This window comes from Tachypleus tridentatus, chromosome 2 (genome assembly GCF_004210375.1).
Source record: "Tachypleus tridentatus isolate NWPU-2018 chromosome 2, ASM421037v1, whole genome shotgun sequence".
Lineage (NCBI taxonomy): Eukaryota > Metazoa > Arthropoda > Merostomata > Xiphosura > Limulidae > Tachypleus > Tachypleus tridentatus.
Genome location: NC_134826.1, coordinates 97,642,579 through 97,667,741, shown reverse-complemented (window position 1 = coordinate 97,667,741; position 25,163 = coordinate 97,642,579). Strand labels below are relative to the sequence as shown.

At 34.7% G+C, this 25,163-nt stretch overlaps 1 protein-coding gene across 4 annotated transcripts in view; it reads left to right on the top strand.

The window, feature by feature from the left end:
* LOC143244653 (uncharacterized) overlaps positions 1-25,163 on the top strand; it is a 116,235-nt gene that overhangs the window by 79,172 nt on the left and 11,900 nt on the right. For all 4 annotated transcript variants that reach the window (XM_076489731.1, XM_076489730.1, XM_076489732.1 and 1 more), the window contains 4 exons: positions 6,114-6,211; positions 10,966-11,072; positions 17,463-17,638; positions 20,355-20,447. In XM_076489731.1, the coding sequence (XP_076345846.1) occupies positions 6,114-6,211; positions 10,966-11,072; positions 17,463-17,638; positions 20,355-20,447 (474 nt within the window). The remainder of the gene's footprint in view (positions 1-6,113; positions 6,212-10,965; positions 11,073-17,462; positions 17,639-20,354; positions 20,448-25,163) is intronic.

Here is a 25,163-nt window from a genome sequence, read left to right as displayed (position 1 = left end):
AAAAAAAATTGAACTTTTTTTGTGCAATATTTAAATTCTTATCATTATTTCAAGTTTACTGTTAAGCATGTAAGCGACTGTATGTTGACTTAGTTTTTTGGATAATTTAGTCCATATAAATCAGGATGGTTTAGTGTAATTTATGCCACAAACCAACATTCTCGTGTGTGTGTGTGTGTCTATATATATGTAAATTTTGATACTTTTTTTTTCTTAACTTGTTTAAAGAAAATCTTATGACAATTCTTGTTTATCTAGCTTAGAAGATTATAAGTAATAACAAGAACATATGTAATAAAATTAATAAGATGTTATCTCAAGTTAAATGAATAAAAAATATTGTTACATGTGCTAAAACATATGAAATATGTTCAATAAAATTACAGATTTTAGTATACCAAACTTTTTTTATGTGACATCTCTAAACAATTTTTGATATTAGCATTTTTATATGTAGGTAAATTATTCCAACATGTAAAGAAAAATACAGAACATTTTATGCAAATTATTTCCAAATACTTCCAGTTAACATACATTTTAAAGACAGCTTTTTGAATGCAATTTTCTTTTAATTTCAAGGATAAAATTCCATAGCTGAAAAGGCCATTATAGTTATATACATAAATGAAAATTTCCTGGTTGTGCCAAGGAGTACCACTAGATGGTTAAGCATTTTTAAAAGAACATATGCAAAAAGACTAGGGTTTTTTTACTAGTATTTTGGAGCATGTGTATTCTGTATGTAATTGTGAGGTTTTTAGTGATGATATGAGTATATTAAATAGAGCTTATGAACAGGGATTAAGTGACTAGATGAAGACTTTAAAGTTCTGATTTCGCCTTTTGATTTTTCCTAAGATAAAGTTCAAGTTTCATTCATTTGACAGCTTACATGCTGAATGTGATAAATAATATCGCATACTTGGTCTTCAAACTCTTGACATAAACCATTCAAATCTTAGACTACATGCTTATCCATATTCTCCCAATTCAGCATGCATTGTTTAGTTTTAAGCCAATTAACATGCTTCTTGGCAAGAGTATGGATTAGCTGTTACTGAAAATTTTGTGTCAAAACAAAAAAGAATTGAAAGTTGACTGTGTATTTTACTGATACACATAACTGAATTAATTATTATCATTTGATTACAGAAGAGTGTTACTGACAATTGAAAATTATGTGGTGTCTTTTATGGTGCATGAATTTCTACATTTTTTAATTGGATTTTTTGTCATGGAAGATAACCATTAATTCCACAAGGCATGTACCATACGGTAGCATCATTTTAACTTGCCTTTACTCATTAAACTATAGATATAATTGCATTTTAAGCCTGCAATTAAATCAAACTTTGGTACTGCTGACCATAATGATATTCAACTTTAATTCATTCAAATTGATTAAGCATAAAACCTTTGGTAGAATCGGAACCAAGTTCTTGCACAAAGCGAAAGATTGATGAAAAATTGTAGAATGAAAAGTCAAAAAATTTCATAAAGATTTGAATCCAGAATGACTTCAGTTGATATGTGAAAGTTGCCAAGAAATTTTGACACTTCTGTATTTGAAAAGATGTAGGAAAAAGCACTGTGTGTGTGGGCATAAAAAACTTTTCTAAGATTATGAATCTTGAACATCATTCAAAATTTAAGTTAAAAATTAAGAAGAAAAAGGCAGTGAATTTAGATAATGGATTTCTATTATTTTTAATGGAGACTTGTTTTTTGATTAAACTAAAAAAATTTAAAAGTGAATAAAATGATTTTCTTAGATTATGAAGAAAAATAATTTTAAATTAATAAAACTACAATCATCATATTTAATGCTTCAAATTGTTTGTATGTATATAGAAGCTGCCCCTGTTTACAGGTAAAATTTAAGATAAAAAAATTGTAAAGTCCTAATCCCCTAATTTTGTTCCATTGTACAAAAACATTAAATGTCAAACTTCGTCCATTTTATACCTTATTTAGAAGTTGCTTAATGGGGTTGAAGTTCTATAATGCAATGACCTGACACAGCATGTACTGTATGATATGTAGACATATATGTTATGTATTATAAATGCTTGATATAAAGTATATTATTATTTTATTGCATGTACAACAGTATAATTATATGGTTTTTGGTATGCTTAACTTTTGCATTGTTATTGTTTTCCTTTTTGCTGTTAACAAAGTACCTACTGTGATCCAACACAACTTGAATTTTAATTGTTTCTGTTCTTCTTTCTTGTTGAGATGGCATTACTCCTCAGTAAGGGCCAAACCCCTTTCAGCATTGTCATTTACTCCTCTGTTCAAGTGATAATAGTCTGTAGTACCTCCCTGTAGTCTTCTCAGCTTGCATAGCTCTGACTCAGAACTATAATTCAGATAGAATTTCAAGGAGCCTGTTTTGTTTCTGTGATGAAATCTTCATTGTCATGTCCTCAGACTTCCTGATATCGAGCTCAATGCATTTTGAAGGTTCATCCATACCTTTCTTTTCATTTAGTGCATTTACTGTTGCTCCTGCTTGCTATTTTCTGCCCTTACTTGCCCTACTTCTTTTCTCAGCCCTTGATTCCCTTAAGAAAGAACCCTATCTACCTGACCCATGCACCCACAATGCCCGTTTTTCATATAACATGGCCAAATGTGACAATAGTTTTAATGTTTGAACAGTTCACAATCATGTACTCATCTGATATGCCACTGTTTGCAAAGGAAAGAGCATCAAAATAATATTTTGGATGACATGATCAAGCTGGCAGAACAGTATATGGAATCCCATGGACAGAGTATAACAGGCAACTCCAAAAATATCTAGTTAAGGTCAAAACCAGTAGTGGCTGACCAGAAGTAGGAGTCTACTAAAGATGACAGGAAGTTAACAAGACAAATGGGAGAAGAGATATTATATATGTTATAAAATGGGGTACATTGTAAAGGAGTACAAGTCTATAATTTACAAACAACAGCAGAAATATAAACATAAAGCAGCAGTTTGAGCTACCTACAAAGATGATGCTGACAAGAAACAAGGGAAGAGTAACTGTGATTATGGATGGACCTGTCAGAAGAAATTAAATCAAGAAAACGTGTCAGATTCATCACAAGAAGGAAGTGCTATTTCTGCGATTGATTATTGTATAACTAATTGTCAGCTGGAATTAGCAAATGAATTAACAATGCCAGTGGTGACTGGAGCATGTGAGAAACATTGAGAGATAATAACAAATCATAACATGCCAGTAGGTGAAGGCTGTGTTGAGAACAACAAAGAGAAGGTCCTATGAGACACTAGGTGCAGTAGTGCAGCAGTGAGAATCAGTCTATCATTTTATATCAGACAAGGTACATCTGTGTGTGCTAGATGATGGAACATTGAGAAAGTTTCCCACAGCAAGAATGAAGGTGGACACTCCATACTATATGGGAGACCTTGAGGCCATGTGTATAAAGACACCCCTCTATGACTTGGTGATTAGAAAAATACTAAATAGTAGAAGTTTGAAGGGACCAGACAGAAAGAAGATGGATAGGGCATGTGCAGTCAACACTGAGCTCAAAGAAAGAAGATAAAGAAAGACATCAAGCCCTTGTAAATACCAGAGAGTAGCATTTTGATTATTGGTTAATGGGAATAGAAGACAACTGAGAGAAAGTAAAACAATACAAAATGGACAGAGAACCATAAAGGAATATTTAACCAGATCTATCAAAGCAGTTTTGCTGTTGAAGCTAAATACATCAAAGGCAGTAAGAAGTACTTATATCATAAAAAATTTAGTTAGTGAAAAAAAATGTGAAGTTAGCCAACGTGTGAGTGGTTACCCATAATGGGTGATTTCTGTAGTGTTTCATAGCTTTATTATAACAAACGAGATAAAAAAATAATTTGTCTTGCTTAGTTTGGTTTTAAAGTAATTGAACCAGCTTGTGGAGACTTTTGACAAAGGAAAAAAAAAAGAATGAGAGAATTATTTAAAGCTTTGGATACATCTGTGGTAACTAATAAAAGAAGTTAGAAGTGGAGTTAAGTCAAGTCAGTGAAAGTAATATTAGTCTGTGTGATTGGTATTTTAGCCATGATGGGTTATATTTTAAAATGCGTTTTACAGCTAAACAGAGATAAGGGGAATAATTTGTCTTGTCAAAGGATATTTTAAAGTAATTGAACTTGTCTGTTTGGATTATGACAAAAAGGAAACAATTATTTAAAGTTCAAGATACAACTGTAATAAACCACAAATTGTTATAATATCGTTTAACAGTAGAGAAAAATAATTCTTGTCAGTTGTATTCTAAAGTAATTGAATCAATCTGTGTGAACTTTTGACAGGAAGAGAGAATTATTTAGTTTTAAATAAAACTGTGACTTCCTATAATTGAAAGTATTTTTGTAAGTAAGCTTGACTTGTTTTGAATATATATTATTTTAAAATGAATGGATTGCGTGTTGTCCATTTAGTGTCCAAATTTAATGGGAATAGGTCACAAACATCTACTATAGAAGGGTCCCAGTTCACAGATACTCAAATCCTCTTAACAGTGTTTCAGTTTTCTTTTTTGAATTTTGAATTTGCCCATTTTACAAAAAAGTATCTTCAGTTCTATAGTGACCTGACATTCTGGACACATTGGAATTAGAGTAATTTTTTTATATATATAAAAAGAAAGCTGCAGTATCATTGGTCACAACCTCAAGCTTTTGTAAACAGTCTTCTTCAACATTTTGGAAGAGAAATACACAAATCACTTGCCTATTTGAAAGTAGTTTGCTTCATGTTCATTCTGTTTCTTATAGGTCAAAGTGTAGTATTACTTTTTGTTGCACTGTTCATTTGCAATGGTATACCAATACAGTTTCAGTTAGTGGTATAAAGGAATCTAATTAAGTGCTTATATAACCATAAAAAATTCTATAACCTGCTTTTAGGTTATACGGAATATTCTAGAAATAAAAATGACAGCACATATGATTTATACATGGAATGTTCTTGAACATTTGGAATGCTGTGGAATACTATAGAATGTTCTAGAATATGCTACAATATTTCAGAACGTGCTAGAACATTTTATTATATGCTAGAACATCCTAGCATAATTTAGAACCTTCCAAAATTATTTAGAATATTCTAGAACATTCAGAATATGCAGATATATAATGCAAGGTAAAAGGTAAAATTTTATATGCCCAAGTAATCCCTAAATTTTATTCAATATGGATAAAAACGTGGTATGATTTACTCATTTATGTATATTGAAATAAAATTAGGGAGGTGTTGTAAATCAAAACTTCAGAAATAATTACCACTAATACACACGCACGCACGCACACACGCATGCATGCACTCAATGTAAATATGAAATCGCTAAATAAATAGCATTTTCTTCATTGAATGGTGTTTTCACATTGTGAATGTATTTAATATAAAAGGGTCAAGTCTTGCTCTTTTCATAAACTTTACTCTGGCATTTGGAGGGTGAAATAACTTTTTCATGTTTAGAATCTACATTGACTCGTATATGATGTATTGAACTTGTAAGTAGGAGAAATTATGTTAATTGCTCAAATGAGAACAGATTTAATCCTTTATACAAGAAATTATACATTTAAGGATAAAAACTACTTTTATAAAAACAATTTTAAAAAATGTAATTGAACATTTTTAAGTTTTAAACTGAGTTTTGAAATACTTTATAAAATATGTCATATCGGTATATTTAGGTAAAGAACTTTATTTCAACCTGTTTAAATTTGCTATGTTACTGTATTTCTAACTTTCAAATATGTAATAAACTTCATTAACTGTTAGCAATGAGTTATAACAAACTGTTTGTTAAATTTGATTTTTTTATTACATATTTTCCTTAAAATACCTAACCTTAATTTTACTTTATAAACTAAAAAGTGTATTATAACAAATCCTAAAGCATGTATATTACAATTTGAAAACTTGATATATGGCACTAGCTGGTATTGTCTCATTACTGTACCCTTTTATTTTACTTGATTTGTGTGTGATGAATTTCTGACCTATGTATAAAAAAAAAAAAAAAAAAAAAAAAAAAGATTATTTTAGAACAAATGTTTCAATATTAACTTATCCTTTCATGTCATCTAGACCTCTTCATTTGGAGTTACTAAATGCTTTGGAGATACTGGCCACTTGAAATTTCTCTTTGCTACTACATGGACACGTGATATTCCAGGTGGTAAGAAGTAAGGAATTTTTAAGTGTGTACATGTTCTTCTCATTGTTCGTATTTTAAAATGACTATTTATATATTGATAAGCTGAAAGCACAATACATTGAGATTTTAAAAACAAATTAATATATTAATTATAGTGTTAAAATTCCAACTAACTGGAATGATGTTAAATCAGATAAAAAGACTGAAAACAAAGTGAAGCACAAAAATTTACAGTCTTTATTATATAATGTAACACAATCATGGTACATGTAACCGTTTGAATATTTAAAATGCATTGGACTATCATTTATACAAGCTTTTCCTTCAGTCTATTCTGGAAATATCTTTGATCAGATCATTTAAAATAGAGACCAAATATATTATGGAAGATGAAATTCCAGGTTGTTTAAATGCCATGTTTTTTAGCTTCCAAGAAACTTCACAATCACCCAAAGTAACTCACATGCCATCCAGCTAACTGGTCATTTCATTACAATGTAGTTGGGGCTTTAAGCTTTAGAAACTGCCTGAACAACTGTTTAAGGACTCTGTAATATGGTTTTGAAATTCTTATACACTTTATCAATGTTCTTCCTATGTGGTAACATGTATAATTTACTTTCAAGGATAACAAAGAACAGGGGTAATTTGAAACAAGTTAATTGTACATGCATTTTTCAAAGTAAAGAATGAATTCAGAGTAAATTCTATAATACTCCACTCTGTGTGGATTCTTGTACATGGTGAGAGAACCTCCCATTCATCATCACGGACTTTGGCTCTGTACTGGGGCTTTCTGCACCTCCCCAGTTCAGAGCTTATACGTAGAGTCTCGTGAACATTCTTTGCACCTTCACTGTTTGCAACTGTCTTTACTATATGCTTTGAAACTTCGTTCCTTACCAAAGCATCCCACCTGGGGTTGTGCTTTCCTTCCTTGGTGGGCCATACTTTCCCAGAACAGATGATCTTCCATTGCTCCTTTTGGACTTTGTATCCAGGCACAGTTGGATGAATTGGGTCTGTCCATGGATAACAATGCAGCATTCACTGGTCAGCCCATTCCACCATGGCTTATTACAGTCCCCAAATATGACCTTTCTTTAAGTCACCTGAAAAAGCAGATACTCCCGATTGGAAGTACCATCTTTTATTTACTGAACATTTTTCGAACAGTCTTTCTATTCCTATTTATACGGATGGTTCCAAATCAGGTGATTCTGTGGCTCTGCCATGGTTTTTTGCAATTCAGTGGTTGCACGCAGAATCCCCTCTACAGCTTCTGTGTTCACTGCTGAACTGTATTTCTCTTGCCCGGGATCACATAGAAACTAAGCGGTACTCAAACTGCACAATTATACTGACTCTCTTAGTTCTCTACTGGTCCTGCAATCGCTTCATGTTGGTTCACACACCCTATTCTCGCCGATATCCAAAACCAACTGGCTCATTTCTCTTCAACATTTGATTCTATCCAGTTTTTCTGGATACCTGGCCATGTTGGTATTTGCAGGAACGAGCTCGCCGACACCTCAGCTAAATCTATCTGCTCTGGCACTATCACCACTGTGCCTGCTCCATATGTGGACTATGGCCCTCTATTCAAGGCTCAGTTCCATGCCAGCTGGCAGTCGCCTTGGAGTGAGCAATGCAAAAACAAGCTTTTCCGAATAAAACCCTGTATTGGAATTTGGCTGTCTTGCTTCCATAAGGATTGGAAAGAGGAAGTTGTTCTAACTAGACTATGCATTGGTCACAGTTTTTTAACTCATCAATTTTTTTTTATCTGGAACTAATGCACCAGTGTGTAGTCTGTGTAACACACAGATTACAATAAGCCACATTTTGCTTTCTTGCTGTCATTACGACTCTCAATGATGGTACCATTTTTAAACATGTTCTGTCCCAAGGTTTGTTTGTAACATTAGACAGTGTTATTGGTGATGGTGACACTGTCCAGCTTGATAAAGTGTTTAGTTTATTTAAAGGCCATTAATATTTTTAATGCCATTTAAGTTTTTTAATTTATACATTAAACCTTTTTTAATGTGGTTCTTTTTTTAAGAATCACAGTCTCTCTAGTTCAATTTGAAATTAGAAATTGACTGTAACGTTAAATAACTCGACACGAGGACTGGAAAGGCCAACTTTAGGTGACTGATGCTGCTGTTTGAACTACCCATTAGTCATCCTGGGGAGTTATTATTAGAATTTTGCTACACATCTTTTAAAACTTTTATTACTTTACTTTTTGACAATGGCCATATTGACACATAACTCGGAACCAGGACTGGAAAGGCTAACTTCAGGTGACTGACGGTGGTTCTTGTACTTACCTGTTAGTCTTCCTGGTGGGTTATGATAATTACCATTTTGCTACAGAAAGTCCTTTACAACTTTTTTTACTGTAGTTTCTCTCTTAACATTGTATACTAGATGTCAACATTGGTTTTATGCTTTTTATGTTTTCAAATGCTGTTTTGTTTTATGTTCTTTTCCTTTTATGAATTGTACTACATTTACTATACTTTTACCTTTTTACCGGATGTTTGGTGCAGATAGCCAAGCTGCTTTGTGCCATAAAAGACAAAATCAGCCAACCAAGCAACCTGTAATACTACACATAAGTAGAAAAACAAGTAGTGTTGGCCAGTATAAATTATCTACACAATAACATTTTTATCACAGATACATTATTCTGGTGCCATTAAATGGTATGAATGGATCACTTATTAACCTTGGCACATAATATTAGCAAAATATGCAAAAATATATAATAGTCTGAAGGCAATATTGATATAAATTTTAAAAAATGAATGTTTACATTACATTAACATTAAGACAGGATTAACTTGAAGGGTAAAAACAATAAGATACATTGTTTCTATGGGGAAAAAACATTTCTCTCAATAATTATACAATTCTGTTAATAAAATATGTCAATTTTTATGGAATATTTTATAATTAATCAAGGTTTTTTAATATATTACCTCCATTCACATAAATACCTATTTTCATTCTGTGCTGCCCTCTATATGCAAACCATTTTTTGTGCATGCCACAAGCTTTAAAACTTCCACTCATTTGAAATTAACTAATTCCAATGCATCTCCCATGCAAGTTACCATGCAATAAAACCTCCAATAATAAGAGCATGATACACACATACTTGATGCATGTAACTCCCTCTATTCAATTATACCAAACTATCACTTTTTGTTTGGCAGTAATTATAACATTTAGTTTGTGCTCTCTTCAACTGTTTTGTTTTATTTCTTTTCTATATCTTTGTGTTAATGTCTCTCAACAAGTCTAACTTTTCCTTTTCAGTAGCAATATTAGTAGCTTGTTAAGATATTCCAAAGTGGAATTTTTTATATTTCCTATACTGTACACTACCTCCTCTCACATAAATAGCTATTCACATTTAGTCCTGCCTTCTATATGCAAAAATATTTTTGTGCATGCCACAAGCCTTGAAACTCTCACCTGTCTTGAACTGACTAATTGCAATATGTTTTGCAGGCAAATTATCATGTAACAACCTTCCACATAATTGCAACACACTTTCTTGATACATGTGATTCCATCTCATTTACCAGTACTCGTATTATAATGTTTATTTTGAAACAATACTACTTCCTTTCTCCTATAGCTATCTCAACCTTCAGTTTCACTCTAGGCATTGGTAAATCTTAATGACACACCAGTCTTTTATGCTCCTATACTTTTTGCATCATTGCAGCAACATATGCTGATCATGTGACCACCCTCCACCAAATCCCTTTGCACCCTCTATATCAGCAAAGATAGCTTCTTTTACTATCACTTTCTTGATTGGCACTACAGTTTTAGATGTGTGTTTTCAGTTGTTTTTCAAGCAAAGTTTGCTTGGTTTTTGTGTGTTTTTATTGCTAGTTTTCTCTTTTAGTAGTAATTACTTGATTATTTAGTAGCTCCTTTACTATTATTTTTTAAAAAGTCAACGTGGACGTATGAATTCGGATTTTCCATGTTGGTAGGAACTTCTTTTCCTTACATGGCAAGTTGCTGACATTAGCTGAGGAGACTTGAGCATACATTCAGCAGGAGTTGGATGCTTTTGCTGCTACTTCTGCTCATTCTTCCTCCCTCTGGACAATACTGAAATTTCCAGTAAGGGAGTGTCCACTTATTGCACCAAATTGAAAAGTTTTATATATTTTACTTGTTGCAACATTCTTTCTAAAACCTAACCAACACACATTAAGTGTAATCACTAGTTTTCTGCATTAGAGACTTTAAAAGTAATTTCTTGGATTAATTGCAATATTAGTAACATAAATTGAACATTTGTTTGTGTGACTCTTATGTTATTAGAAATTCTATAACCAACAAATTGTTTCAAAGTTTATAAATGTGTTTAAAAAGTTTATGAACTGTGTCACTAATTTTGCAGTCACAAATATGTGTTCCAATTTTCTACGCAGCACGGCATGACCAGGTGGTTAGGGCACTCATCGTAATCTGAGGATCGTGGGTTCAAATCTGCATCACATCAAACATGCTTGTCCTTTCAGTCGTGGGGGCATTATAATCTGATGGTCAGTCCCACTATTCATTGGTAAAAGAGTAACCCAAGAGTTGGCAGTGGGTGGTGATGAGTAGCTGCCTTCCTTCTAGTCTTATGCTGCTAAATTATTAAGGGTGGCTAGTGCAGATAGCCCTCATGTAGGTTTGCACAAAATTCAAAACAAACCAAACTATTTTCTGTTAATTAGTTGGTGTTTATACTTTTTACAGGTTAGGTTTAGATATATCTCTTCCTGTTCCTTATGGCCCAGCTTATGTCCCAGTTGTTTGGATACAGCTCTATTTTTATGTTGAAGAAGACAAAGACAGGTGTGAAGGTGAGTAAAGTTTCAGGTTGTCTCAATGGATTTCTGTTTAACATCATTTAAGGGTCTGTACTGCTTTATAAAAGTTGTATATGAAAAGTGTAGTAAATACAGTCACTAGGAACAATACAAATGTTAAAAAAAGCATGCCTAATGTACATTAGTTCATTACTGTCTAATGGCAACAAATGTATTTTACAGCAGGTGGTTTTTTAGAGTATTTAAAAGTTGAAAATTATTTATTGTAATGTAATAATCATATGGAAGTACATGTAATCTGTTTTATAAATGAGTACAAAATTTGCAGTTTTTCTGAATACCAAGAATTGTTGTAATAACTAATTCCTGCACACTGCATTATAAAAAAAAAAAAGAAAATTTAGAATAGTAAAAAAAAATATTGTCATATTATGTAAGTATTTAATGAGCTTGAGCTGTTGTTTTTTTTTCCTACATAAAAATCTGGATTACAATAGCTAAATATTAATTTTTTCACTAAGTCTTTCATAATTATAAACATTACTAACATAAATTAAAATAGTAGTTCTCTGTTATCTCCTTAGTATTTAGTAGCAGCACTTTTACCATAATTTTCCCAGATATGATTTTTTTCTTTTTTATAAACGTTTAGCAGTCACTTGCATAACTTATTATTTTAGCACTCAACCACACATGTAATATGATTATATTATGTTCATTTTGTGTTATTCAAATTTCCACAAAAGTATAGGTGCTGGAAACTTAAGGCAAATGTTAAACATAGATATCTACAAACATATGAACAAAGTAATATTTATCCACTAAGGTGCATTCTCTATATTACCTACTTGTCTTCTCCTATTGATATGAGCTTATAACTGGCTGTTGCTCCCTTGTGGCATAGCAGTATGTCTGTGGACTTGCAACGCTAAAACCTCTCAGTGTGGATTTCTGTACATGGTGAGAGAACCTCATAGGGAAGGTTCTGTTCTTTCAGTTAACCTCCTCTGGGATCTAAACATCCACCCATGTGTTTGCCGTATGTGCCCACCCTGTCTTTGCCACTCGATACACCCTTGGAGGCTGTAGCCATCCGTGTTTTCTTGAGTCACACCGTCACTGTTTGTTCTCTCTACCTGTCGCCTGGAGAGACATATGATCAATCAGACCTTTGATGCTCTCATTGAACATTTGCTCTCTCCCTTTTTAATCCTGGGGGCTTGAATGGACATCATCCCCTCTGGGAAATTGCTAATATTGATAGAAGGGGTCGCTCTGTAGAGTGTATGCTCTCTGATCACAACCTTTCTCTTTTCAATACTGGTTCTTCTACTTATTTTTATGCACTCCATGATGGAATTCTGCCTACCACATGGCACAGAAGGCTCACAAATTGGCCTGGGATACTTTCTGTAGATATCCCACACTCTCAAACTGCATTACTTTCCAGCAGGCCTGTGCACATGCTCGGTGGGTGAGAGACGTCAAAGCCAGAAAGAATCTTGGATTAAGTTCACAAGTTCACAACTGGCATATCTTCTACCACCAGGTCCAAAGTTATATGGGACAACATTCCAAAAGTCAGTGAGCAATATAATTCTGTCCCCCTCTCGATCTTACTCTCTGATGGCCAGGAAGTAGCTGATATCCGGAGCATCGCCAATACTCTAGGTGAAAGCTTTTGCCAGGTATCTAGCTCCTCTGCTTTTCCCTCCACCCTCTTAGCCATCAAGACTCAGACAGAGTGATCACCTCTTTCCTTTCAAGCTTATTGTCTCTGACTATAATCATCCCTTTACATTGGTGGAACTGAAACTGGCCCTTCATTGGTCTGGCAGTACATCGGTTGGACCTGAGGATGTACACTATGACATGCTGCACCATCTATCTCCTGCTTCTCTCGATATTCTTCTAATTGTTTTTAACTGGATCTGGCAGGAGAATGTTTTTCCTGATGCCTGGCACCAGGCTATTTATCTTACCTTTCTCTAAGCCTGGGAAGGATCCCAAGATTACTTCAAACTACCGTCCAATTGCTTTGACGAGCTGTCTCTGTAAGACTTCAGAGAGGATTGTTAATGCTCATCTTTACTGGTTCCTTGAGTCAAACAACCGCCTCTCGCCCAACCAGTGTGGGTTCCAACAACAGCACTACACCATGGACCACCTGATTTGACTTGAAACTTCAGTCAGAGAAGCCTTTCTCAAATGACAACATCTTGTATCAATATTCTTTGACATTGAGAAGGCTTATGACACAACATGAATGTATGGCATTTTGCGAGACCTCCATACATATGGGTTACGTGGCCATTTACCCATTTTTATTAACAATTTTTTAATGTACAGGAGATTCCAAGTTCATGTGGGTTTGACACATTCCTGTTCTTTTCTACAGGAACTTGGAGTCCCTCAGGGCTGTGTTTTGAGTGTCACACTTTTCAGTATCAAGATTAATGCCATCACTGACAACTCCCGCTCACTGTCACAAACAGGTTCTATGTCAACGACTTTCACATCTCATGTCAGTCGTCAAACATAAGACATATTGAGGGGCAGCTACAAACTGCCTTCAATCGTGGACTGAAGGAAACTGCAGCAAATGGCTTTTATTTTTCTCTCTCTCTAAAACCGTTTGCATACGTATACTTTTGCTACCAACGGGGTATTCACCCTGAACCTCTGTATCAGTGAAGTTGTGCTGTCTGTGGTCCCTAAGACCAAGTTATTGGGATTTATCTCTGATCGTTAGCTGACTTTTATACCACACATTAAGCAGCTACAGGTGAAATGTACAAGAGCACTGAACATCCTCTGTGCCCTCTCTACCACCACTTGGGGAGTGGGTCGATGTTCTATGCTAAAGATATATTGTGCTCTTATTTGATCAAAACTCAACTATGCATCACTGGTCTATGGCTCTGCCAGACCCTCTGCCTTAAAGAGCCTCCTTCATCATCACAGACTTTGGCTCTGCACTGGGGCTTTCTGCACCTCTCCAGTTCAGAGCTTATAAGTAGAGTCTCATGAACCTTATTTGCACCTTTGCTGTTTGCAGCTGTCTTTACTATATGCTTCAAAACTTCGTTCCTTACCAAAGCATCCCACCTGAGGTTGTACTTTCCTTTCTTGGAGGGCCATACTTCTTCAGAACAGATGATCTTCCATTGCTCCTTTTGGCCTTCGTATTCAGGTGCAGTTGGATAAATTTGGTCTGTCCTTGGATAATATTGCAGTATTCACTGGTCAGCCCATCCCACCATGGCTTGTTACAGTCCCCGTATGTGACCTATCTTTAAGTCATCTAAGAAAAGCAGACACTCCCGATTGGAAATACTGTCTGTTATTTGCTGAACATCTTTTGAACCATCATTCCATTTCTATTTATACAAAGGGTTCGAAATCGGGTGACTGTGTGGGCTCTTCTATGGTTTGTTGTGGTTCAGTTGTTGCATGCAGAATCCCCTCTACAGCTTCTGTATTCACTGATGATCTGTATGCCATTTTTCTTGCCCGGGATCACATAGAAACTAAGCGGTACTCAAACTGCACAATTATACTGACTCTCTTAGTTCTCTACTGGTCCTGCAATCACTTCATGTTGGTTCACACACCCTATTCTCGCCGATATCCAAAACCAACTGGCTCATTTCTCTTCAACATTTGATTCTATCCAGTTTTTCTGGATACCTGGCCATGTTGGTATTTGCAGGAACGAGCTCGCCGACACCTCAGCTAAATCTATCTGCTCTGGCACTATCACCACTGTGCCTGCTCCATATGTGGACTATGGCCCTCTATTCAAGGCTCAGTTCCATGCCAGCTGGCAGTCGTCTTGGAGTGAGCAATGCAAAAACAAGCTTTTCCGAATAAAACCCTGTATTGGAATTTGGCTGTCTTGCTTCCATAAGGATTGGAAAGAGGAAGTTGTTCTAACTAGACTATGCATTGGTCACAGTTTTTTAACTCATCAATTTTTTTTTATCTGGAACTAATGCACCAGTGTGTAGTCTGTGTAACACACAGATTACAATAAGCCACATTTTGCTTTCTTGCTGTCATTACGACTCTCAATGATGGTACCATTTTTAAACATGTTCTGTCCCAAGGTTTGTTTGTAACATTAGACAGTGTTATTGGTGATGGTGACACTGTCCAGCTTGATAAAGTGTTTAGTTTATTTAAAGGCCATTAATATTTTTAATGCCATTTAAGTTTTTTAATTTATACATTAAACCTTTTTTAATGTGGTTCTTTTTTTAAGAATCACAGTCTCTCTAGTTCAATTTGAAATTAGAAATTGACTGTAACGTTAAATAACTCGACACGAGGACTGGAAAGGCCAACTTTAGGTGACTGATGCTGCTGTTTGAACTACCCATTAGTCATCCTGGGGAGTTATTATTAAAATTTTGCTACACATCTTTTAAAACTTTTATTACTTTACTTTTTGACAATGGCCATATTGACACATAACTCGGAACCAGGACTGGAAAGGCCAACTTCAGGTGACTGAAGGTGGTTTTTGTACTTACCTGTTAGTCTTTTTGCAAGTTATGATAATTACAATTATGCTACAGAAAGTCCTTTACAACTTGAATTGTTGTAATTTTCCTCTTGACATTGTAGACTAGATGTGAACATTGGTTTTATGCTATTTATGTTTTTTTAAACTTTGTTTTGTTTTACCTTAATTTTCTTTTACGAATTTTACTATATTTACTTTAATTTTACCTTTTTACCAGATGTTTGGCACAGATAGCTTAGCTGCTTTGTGCCATAAAACACTAAATCAACCAACCAGCAACACTAAAAAACTGGGTTTTGATACCCGTGGTGGGCAGAGAACAGATAGCTCTTTGTGTAGCTTTGTGCTTAATTACGAACAACAACAACAACTGACTGATGGGGCTGGAGAGCTTTACCAAAATATTTGCATGAAAAGAGGACAGCAAGAACTTTATTATGCTGCAGTTTCAAGTCAAAGGGTCTGATTGCAATATCCCATAATGCAGATGTTATTTGCATCAATGAATTTTGTGATTTGATATGTTCAAAAAAGAAAATCATAAATGCTTATCACTTTGTACAAACATTTGTCACTTCTTAAAATGGACTTTTTCCAACCTAGATAATGGATAGAGCAACAAAATTTTAGTAGTACAAGTTTGTGTAATAGTTGTATATAAGCCTTACCTAAGAAAGAAGATTAGTACTTATTTATGACCTTTTAACATCCAGTTTACAAAGCTGTTAATAAAACATGTAAAACACCTCTACAAAAATTTACTCGAATGTATTTTATTATAGATGTATGCTACACTAGTCATACAAGAGTGAAATAATCAGTTATTTTAACTATGACAGAAACAAGAGAAGTTTTGGGAGTTTGGATGAGACTTTTTTTGTAAACAAAATGTTTGTTTTATTTAAATTTATTTTGTTTTTATATCTTAAAAAAGAATGAGAAATTTGTAAATGATTCAAGATTGACAGAAATTGGAATTCAAAGAATATAATTACATTTTTCCAAATCCCATGGTAAATTTCATCAAGTTTAAAGATAACAGTGTTTGATATATTTAGTTTTTCCTATTATATGTAATCATGAAAAATACCAAGAACATAATGCACCACAGCAGTTAGTTTTTGCCCTTAATTTTAATAGTAATGGGTGTACCACAAATGGCTAAGGATATTACAGCCACACTTCTGTTCAGCTCTGTTTGCAGTTTTACAAGAACTTGTTGCAACTAAGAACACTGGTTTACAAACAGAGAAAAATTGTACTTACATGGTAGATCAGTATTTTTAATCTTTTACAGGATTTCTGTAGTTTCTGTTTTATTGACTAATATGTCTTTTATGCATTAATTGATGGAAAATTACTTAAAAACGTCCTTATTATTAACTTTCCAATGTTGAGGCAAAGATTCAATCATTACTTTTATAAAGAAATTTTAACTTGTATATGTTATGTATGTATGTATGTACGTTTGACCACTATTATCAAAAGTATGAGTGCAAAGCTTAGAAACATATTTAATTAGAACAAAATGGGAAGCATCCATTTGAAGTGAACTATTACCATTTCACAAATTTTTCATCGTATTGAATAGTAAAAACATGCTTATAAATTTCAGGAGCTAATATGTATATACCTGTCATTAGATTTATTCTTGATGCTTCATTAGTAACAATAGATAATTGTTTTAATTTCCAAAGTTTTAATTATTGGAACTGAAATACAGAATTTGTGGGCATAGTCCATAATTGAAGAGTAATTTAGAGAACATCACATGATTAAACATCATGAGCTGCATATTTTTAGTTCTAATTATGAAATGTATAACATACACAATTAATTTATGACTGAACAAATCTATTGGAGAGAAATACTAACTTATATTTGATATACTTTAGATGAGGCATCAAACCAAGGAACTCCCCTGCTTTTTGAAGATCTGAATGTAGCTAATGTACAGGCTAAGCCTTTACACTTAACCTTGGAGCTTATAAGAAGTGATGGGTATGTAAAGTGTAGTCAAGATCGTGTGGTGGAATGGAACAACAGTACAGCAGTGGCTAGCAATCCAGAGGTATGCAGAATAGCAACTAAAAAAATATTTAAGTCATATAGGATTAAATGAATATTCCTCAGTTGTCATAGCGTAAACAGTCATCTAAATCTGATTAATAACTCGTGTTTGGTTTATTTTAAATGAAACACAAAGCTACACAGTGGGTTATCTGTTCTCTCCCTCCACAGGCATTGAAACCTAGATTTGAACAGTGTGAGTCTGCAGACACATCACTGTTCCACTTGGAGGATGGGGGGTAGGAAATGGTAGTGAATAATTTGTAAGTAGATCTAGAATTATATAGGCTATTAAAAATGACAACAATGACCACAGCTATGCAATTAGTACTTAAATATTTTTTTTATGTATGGATTGAAAATTAAAGTTCTTCCACTGACTTTTGAAATAGATTTCTTTACTATTTCTGTCATTTTGTGATATCATTTCATACAAATTATTGTATCTGAATAGTGTATAGTAACTTGTAGATTGCAAGCTCTACTTTTGAAAGTAAAAAGCATCTTCATGTATCTACATATTTGGAAGATCATGTGATGTATAGCACATAGCTGGGTATTTCATTTAGAAACAATGAGCTGTGGGAAGAAGAGAGAATTATTTGCCCATCTAAATGTGATTACTCATATAAATTCTATTTTCTTAAAAGCATGTACATTTCAAAACTTATGAATCTCATATTAAATGGTGAAGAAAGACTGATAGGAGTTAAAACAGGCATAAATGATAAGTAGGCCAGTACATCCACCTCCACTGATTCTAAGTGATGCTATTGTGCTTTAGATAGTAAGCTGCAAACAAGAATTTAATCCATACTTGAAGGTCAAAGAAAAACCTATTACCAATTGGACTGAAATCACTGAATACTAAAATTTTACTAGGATATCACTATATCATTGGAACAGAGAGGAAGATTGATTCATATCTACCTTACAGTGCCAGCTAATGCTTGTTTAACCTAATGACCTGGAGCATCTATATTGGAAATCTTGTGAAATCAATGAATCTGAAGTAACCATAATTGCTCTTGTTTTGTCATATGGTTATGGCTTTTATTGTTATTTGCCAATAAGGATTATTGTTTTATATTTTTGTATTCTATCCTTGTCGACAAACTGAACATTCTTAATTGTAAAATTAAGACTTGCTTGGAGAAGATATGCTACATAGGAGATACAGGATTATGTTCACCTGGGTACATATGAGCACTTAGGGTTAAAGGAAGGAGACATCATGAGAATATGCTGAATGATCAGAGAATAGCCTGTAAAAGTTATTGTATCAAATCTGTCTAAACATTGTCAAATTATTTATTCTATTCAGGTTACTTATGTTTTTGTTAAGTGAGAACCTTGGAATCTCACCACATGGTTGACATGTAAGTAAATAAATTTAAGAAGCAAATAAAAAATATGTATTAAAACAAGAAAAATGCAAAATCATAAATGAAAGACACTGATACTATATTAAACATTAAAGCTCAATTTTATGTTTACAAAGAGATGTATAATTCTATTAATTTGTCCTTTGTGAAAAGGATTCTGAGTTTTACATAATTTCAAGATGAATAAACAAGAATATTTTATAAAAGGATCAGTAATTGTATAATAGCATTATTTTGTATTAAAGTAAACTTTTTTTTTAAAACAAATAAGTACTTTGGGAAAAAATGAAATATATGCAAATAAAAGCTTGTTTTGCAAACATGCAAGAAGAGTTACAACTTATAAAAATATTTTATTCTCTTTTATTAACTTGTATTTGATTACTAGGTAACCTAATTTATCAGTTTGAATAAATGATCACAGTTTTGATTAGAATAACCTTAAAAATGTACAAGTCTAAAGAGGTTACAATTTAATTGTATAAGCAGGTCACTAGTTACACCATATTTTGGAGTATTGTGTTCAGTCCTGAGCTCCTTAGCTTAGGAAGAAAACTGAATTGTTGAAAAGTGTTCAGAATGGGGCTACTAGGTCAATAACCTCTGATGGATAAGATGCCATATGGAGGTACACTAAAGTCTCTGAAATTATCTTCCTTTGAAGAAGAAGGAAGAGTTAGAGAGTATCTAATTAAGTTGTTTCAAATTCTTAAGGGAATTTTAGTGTTGGTACATTTTTTTAAAATTCTTATTGGTGCCACTTAAACTGGGCTACAGTACTAAATTCTATGTGCCATTTCAGTATAGAAGGGATTTGACCTTTTGACTTGCTTAAGATACAAAAAGTATCACAAAAAAGTACTTTCATTAGGGTTATTCTCTAATTTAATTTTAAGCACTTTCTGTCATGTTGTCTAATATTTTATAATAAATAAAACAATTTTTTTGATTTGCTTATTTGGTAAGGGATATAAATTTTGACAATGCAAGAGTAATCTTCTGTTAAGACAGTTTTTTATTTTTCTTACAAAGAAGTATTTGAAATGGGTTGCCTTAAGATGAGAAGCAAGTATTAAATCTATGGGATTTCAAAGGAAGGATTGATAAATATTTGAATGACAAAATTGCTTTGAGTTTTCTTTTTTTATATGTTTGTTTAAATAGATTATCTTAGTGGGACAGCTGAGATGGTCTAACAGGTCCCTATTGTCCTTAAAAGATATGTTATGATCCTTTTTTTTTCAGGTTTAAGAAATTTTTGGCTCTATTTTGAGAAAAAAAAAAGTTAAACAAATGTCCAAATATATCCATCAGTTATGATTTCTGTTCAAGGTTGAAAAGCCAAAGATTGACATGCTGACATTTAGTACACAGTTACATTGTGGACTAATGGAGCCTGGATTTTGGACATTAAGAGTCTTCAAGGTAAGATGTTTTGATAGAAATGATATAGTAGCTACTTTTATTTTTGTATATACAGTATGACTGTATAAGTTCTTAATGTTACAACTGTTTGCACATATACTAAAGCTTCCTGTATATGATAGAGCAGAGGTTGGTTGTTTTATTGGCAAAAAGCAACTCGGCTGTTTGTGCAAATTAATAGATAAAAAAAAAGGAAAAATTATTATAACATGTAAAAAGAAATCAAGTTTAAACAAAACAATGGTCAAAATTCAGATAAAGGATTTAAATAGAATTAAAAAGGCCAATGGCCCTTTAGAAACTTAAAAACACAAGTGAGATGGTCAGTGTCACCATTGCCCATGGCATTGCTCATTGTCAGGGATAAATCCATGGAAAAAAACGTCTAAAATGGTGCTGCCATTCAGAGACATAACACTGGCATAACAGTAAAACATAAGCTATTGGGATTTGATTGTCACAATGGCCACATGTTGGTGCATCAATCCCAGATAAAAGAAAAATATTAGTTACAAAACTGTGACCAATAACAACTTTCTACTTCCAATTCTTATGGGAAAAAAAGGATGGCCGAAGAGCACCAGAAGGTTTGATCTGGAAGGGCTTGTTATCACATTGTTCACTATAAGTCAACTGCCAAATGGCATAGTCCATCTATGGGACGAGCATGGTAGTGATAGCACCAGAGTAGGACTTAGCTGGAGTATTAGTAAGCTCCTTCCCATGAATGCCAATGTGGCCCAGTATTCAGAAAAACTAGATAGAAACAGAAGGTAAAAAAATGGGCCAGTTGCTTTTGAATATCAATGAGAACAAGGTGGGAACGAATGTGAAGTGATTTCATGGCTAGCAGAGAGCTAAGAGAGTCTATAAATAGTACAATTGATGTATTGCATAGCTTCTACATGATCTAGGCAGAAGAAATGGCATGCACTTTAGTAGTGAACACAAACTGTAGAGGGGATCCTGTATGCAACCACTGAACCACAAAAAAACATGACAAAGCCCAAAAGAGTCTACTGATTTCAAACCATCTGTATAAATGGGAATGGAATGATGGTTCAAAAGATGTTCTGCAAATAGAAGATTGCACTTCCAGTCAGGAGTATCTGCCTTCCTCAGATGACTCAAAGAAAGGTCACAAGTGGCAATGGTAATAAGCCATGGTGGAGTGGGCTCACCAATGAAGACAGTCGCATTATCCAAGGACAGGCCCAATTCAGCGAGCTGCATCTGAATACAAAGGCCAAAAAGAAGAATGTCAAACTATCTATTAAAAAAAAACAACATAGCCCTGAGAAAAGAAAACACAACCCCAGGTGGGATGCTGAAGTAAGTAAGGATCAAAGATTTGAAGCATACTATAAAGAAAGTTGCCAGCAACTGAGATGAAGAGAAGTTTCTTGAGACTCTGGACTGGAGAAGTGCAGAAAGTACCCACAACCATGCAGATCTAAAACCCCAGATGGTGAACGGGGTCTAACACCATCAAGACCAAGATACTGGCAGAACCATAGTTTGTTTATTTATAAGTAAGCACAAAGCTACACAATAGGCTATCTGTGCTATCCTTGGTTTTTAACACTGTGAGTCTGCAGACATACTGCTGTGCCACTGGGGGGCATAGAACCATAGACTATAGACACATAGTCCAATTTAGATCGAATAAAGGCACTATACATCTTCAGCACAGAATACAGATCTGCTCTCTAAGAGATGGAACAGAGGACACAGAGGATGTTGAGTATCCTTGTACACTTTACACAAAGCCGCTTGATGTGTGAAATGAAAGTCAGCTTATGATTAAAGATAAGTCCCAAGAACTTTGTCTCAGAGACCATGGGAAGAACAACATCATTGAGACAGATCTCAGGATTGGGGTGAATGAATACCCCATTGGTAGCAAAAATGCATGCAAACAGTTTTAGAGAAAGAAAAGATAAAACTGTTTGCTGTGGTCAACTTAAACGATTGAGGGCAGCATGAAACTGTCACTCAATAAACTTTATTCAATGACTGACACAAGATGTGGAAGTCATTGACATAAAACCCATTTGCAAAAGTAGGAGAAAGTAGTGCAGTGACAGCATTAATCTTCACATTGAAAAGTGTGTCACTCAAGACACAGCTCTGAGGAACTCCAAGTTCCTGTGCAAAAGAATGGGAAAGCATTTGAGCCCATATGGAGTTGTAATTGCCTGGCCATTTAAAAGTTGTTTATAGAAGTGGGTAAATGGCCAAGTAACTCATTTGAGTGGAAATCTTGCAAAATGCTGTACCACCAACATAGTATTATAAACCTTCTCAATGTCAAAGAATGCAGAAACTTATGAAAGGGTTCCTTGATTAATCTTTCAAGTAAAATCAGGTGGTTCATAATGGAATGCTGTTGTCAGAACCCACACTGGGTGGGTGAAAGGAGACTGTTTTATTAAAGAAACCACATAAGACAACTATTAACCATCCTCTCTAAAACCTTACACAGACAACTTGTCAAAGCAATTGGATGGTAGTTTGAAGGAATCTTGAGATCCTTTCCAGGCTTAGGAAAAGGGAGGACAATATCCTGGCACCAAGCATCAGAAAAAACATTCTCCTGCCAGATTCTGTTAAAAGCAACCAGAAGAATAGCAAGAGAGGCAGAAGACAAAGACAGATGGCACAGCATCTCATAGTGAATATCATCAGGTCTGACTGATATACTGGCAGACCAATGAAGAGCAAGCTTGAGTTCCACCAGTGTGAAGGGGCAGTTATAGTCATGGAAACAACTGGTCCGAAAGGAAAGAAGTGATTGTTCAGCCCAAGACTTGATGGCCAAGAAAGTGGGGAGAAAAACAGAATTGCTAGATGCATGAGAAAAGGTCTTGGCAGGCAGGACTCCACCAAGGATGAGGATATCGTGGAAAATGTGTCAAAGCTTTTAGGAATAGACTGATCAGCCATCTGGACAATACAGTCAGTCACTGCTACCACAGTTTTCTATTGATAGCATACAGACAACAGGAGGATGAACTTCCAAGAGAGCAGTAAAAGAGGGCCAGTTGGTCTGGTCCAACTTCCACCAAAGAATGAGGATCAAATGGCATAGGCCACAGCCAGTCTTCCTCAAAATGATATGTAAATGATCACTGCCACATGGGTCACTGTCTGCCATCCAAGAAAAGTGAAGGAAAGCAAGCAGAGATCAGTAGCATTAAAAGACTGAGTAGGTGCATAAAAATAAGCATAAGAATTAGTATTGAAGAAAGGTTATGATGGGAGAGTAGATGCTCTATGGAACAACCCTTCTCATCAATATAAACACTACCTCTGAGGGGATTACATCCATTAAAGTCCCCTTGGATTATAAAGGGAGAATACAATTGTTCAATGAGGGCATTAAGGTCTGGTTGATCATAAGTCTCTCCAGGAGACAGGTAGAGAAAACAAACAGTGATGGTGTGACCCAATGAAACATGGATGGCTACTGCCAACAGGGGTGTACTGGTAGCAGAGACAGGGCAGCACATGCTAGTCGACCAGCAGTGCCACCCCTTCAGGCGCTAGTCCATCACTCAATCTGTCATTTTAGTCCAAATAAAACTGCTGAAAGGTGGCTGTATTGACAGGTTTAAAAAATCTTTCCTTTAAGAAAAGATACACAGTATTATAAAACTCAATCAAAGTCTAAATGTCATCCACTTTAGAAAGGAAACCTTGATAGTTCTGCTATATCAAAGTGGTCATTTTTACTTTGGTGGAGGAGAATGAGGAAAAGCCCTTCTGTTTTCGACCATGCCATTTTCCTTTAATAGAAGGAAGTCTGTTAGCCTTCATGGATTCTGCCCTGGTCTTTGTTGGTAGATGTAGATTTCGGTATCTGAGGACATAAACAAATAATCGTTCTGCATCTTGGGGCCAAAGAAGATAGACCTGAAATGATGCCAGACGTTGAAGCAAAACGAAGTGGATCTGGGGAGCCATTGGAAGGAATGGTGAGGACAAAGGTAGGAGTAGACATTGACTCATGGACTATTTTTAACCATGGAAGGCAAATGTCTCTTCACATGGTTGGAGAATGTCCTCGCAAATTGCAAAAATGGATTGGCTGGAGAAACCAGTGAAGATCTCCAACTCAAAACTTTTCTTAAAATCCCTCTCAACAATAACTCCACTTGAAGAATTCAAAGTACCATGGGGATTAATCTTGATAGGTATGTCCCCAATGGCCTTTGGTGCAGTGTAAACATTTCCACCGAAATGTTGCCAGAGCACAACTTGCTGGCTCTCCCAGGTCATCATGCCCCTCTAATCTCTTTTGAATGAAAATATGCCCTGAGTTCCCAGATAATAAATGAAGGATAAGAAATTGAGGTGTGAAATCAGACTGTGCAACAGAGTCATCCATGTGTGGTTGATTTTTAAGTTAGCTGTTGTTTTTCTTCAGATTCATTTATTTTTTCACAGAATGAGATATCCATAATAACTACAGAAAATTTCAGTATCCAGATGCATCGTCATCTGATTAGTGACATGCATGAATGAATTAACAAGATTTTCACAGTCCCTATCTACTATCTAGTGAAACTGCAGCCAAGGGAATGGCAAGGAAATGCACTTCAATGCCAAACAAGGACACTGCAGCAATGCCAGAGTTTTGTGAGCATTATACCCAAACACCAGCATCAGACAGTGTCCACAACACCTATTGAGAACGTCCAACACTAGTACCCA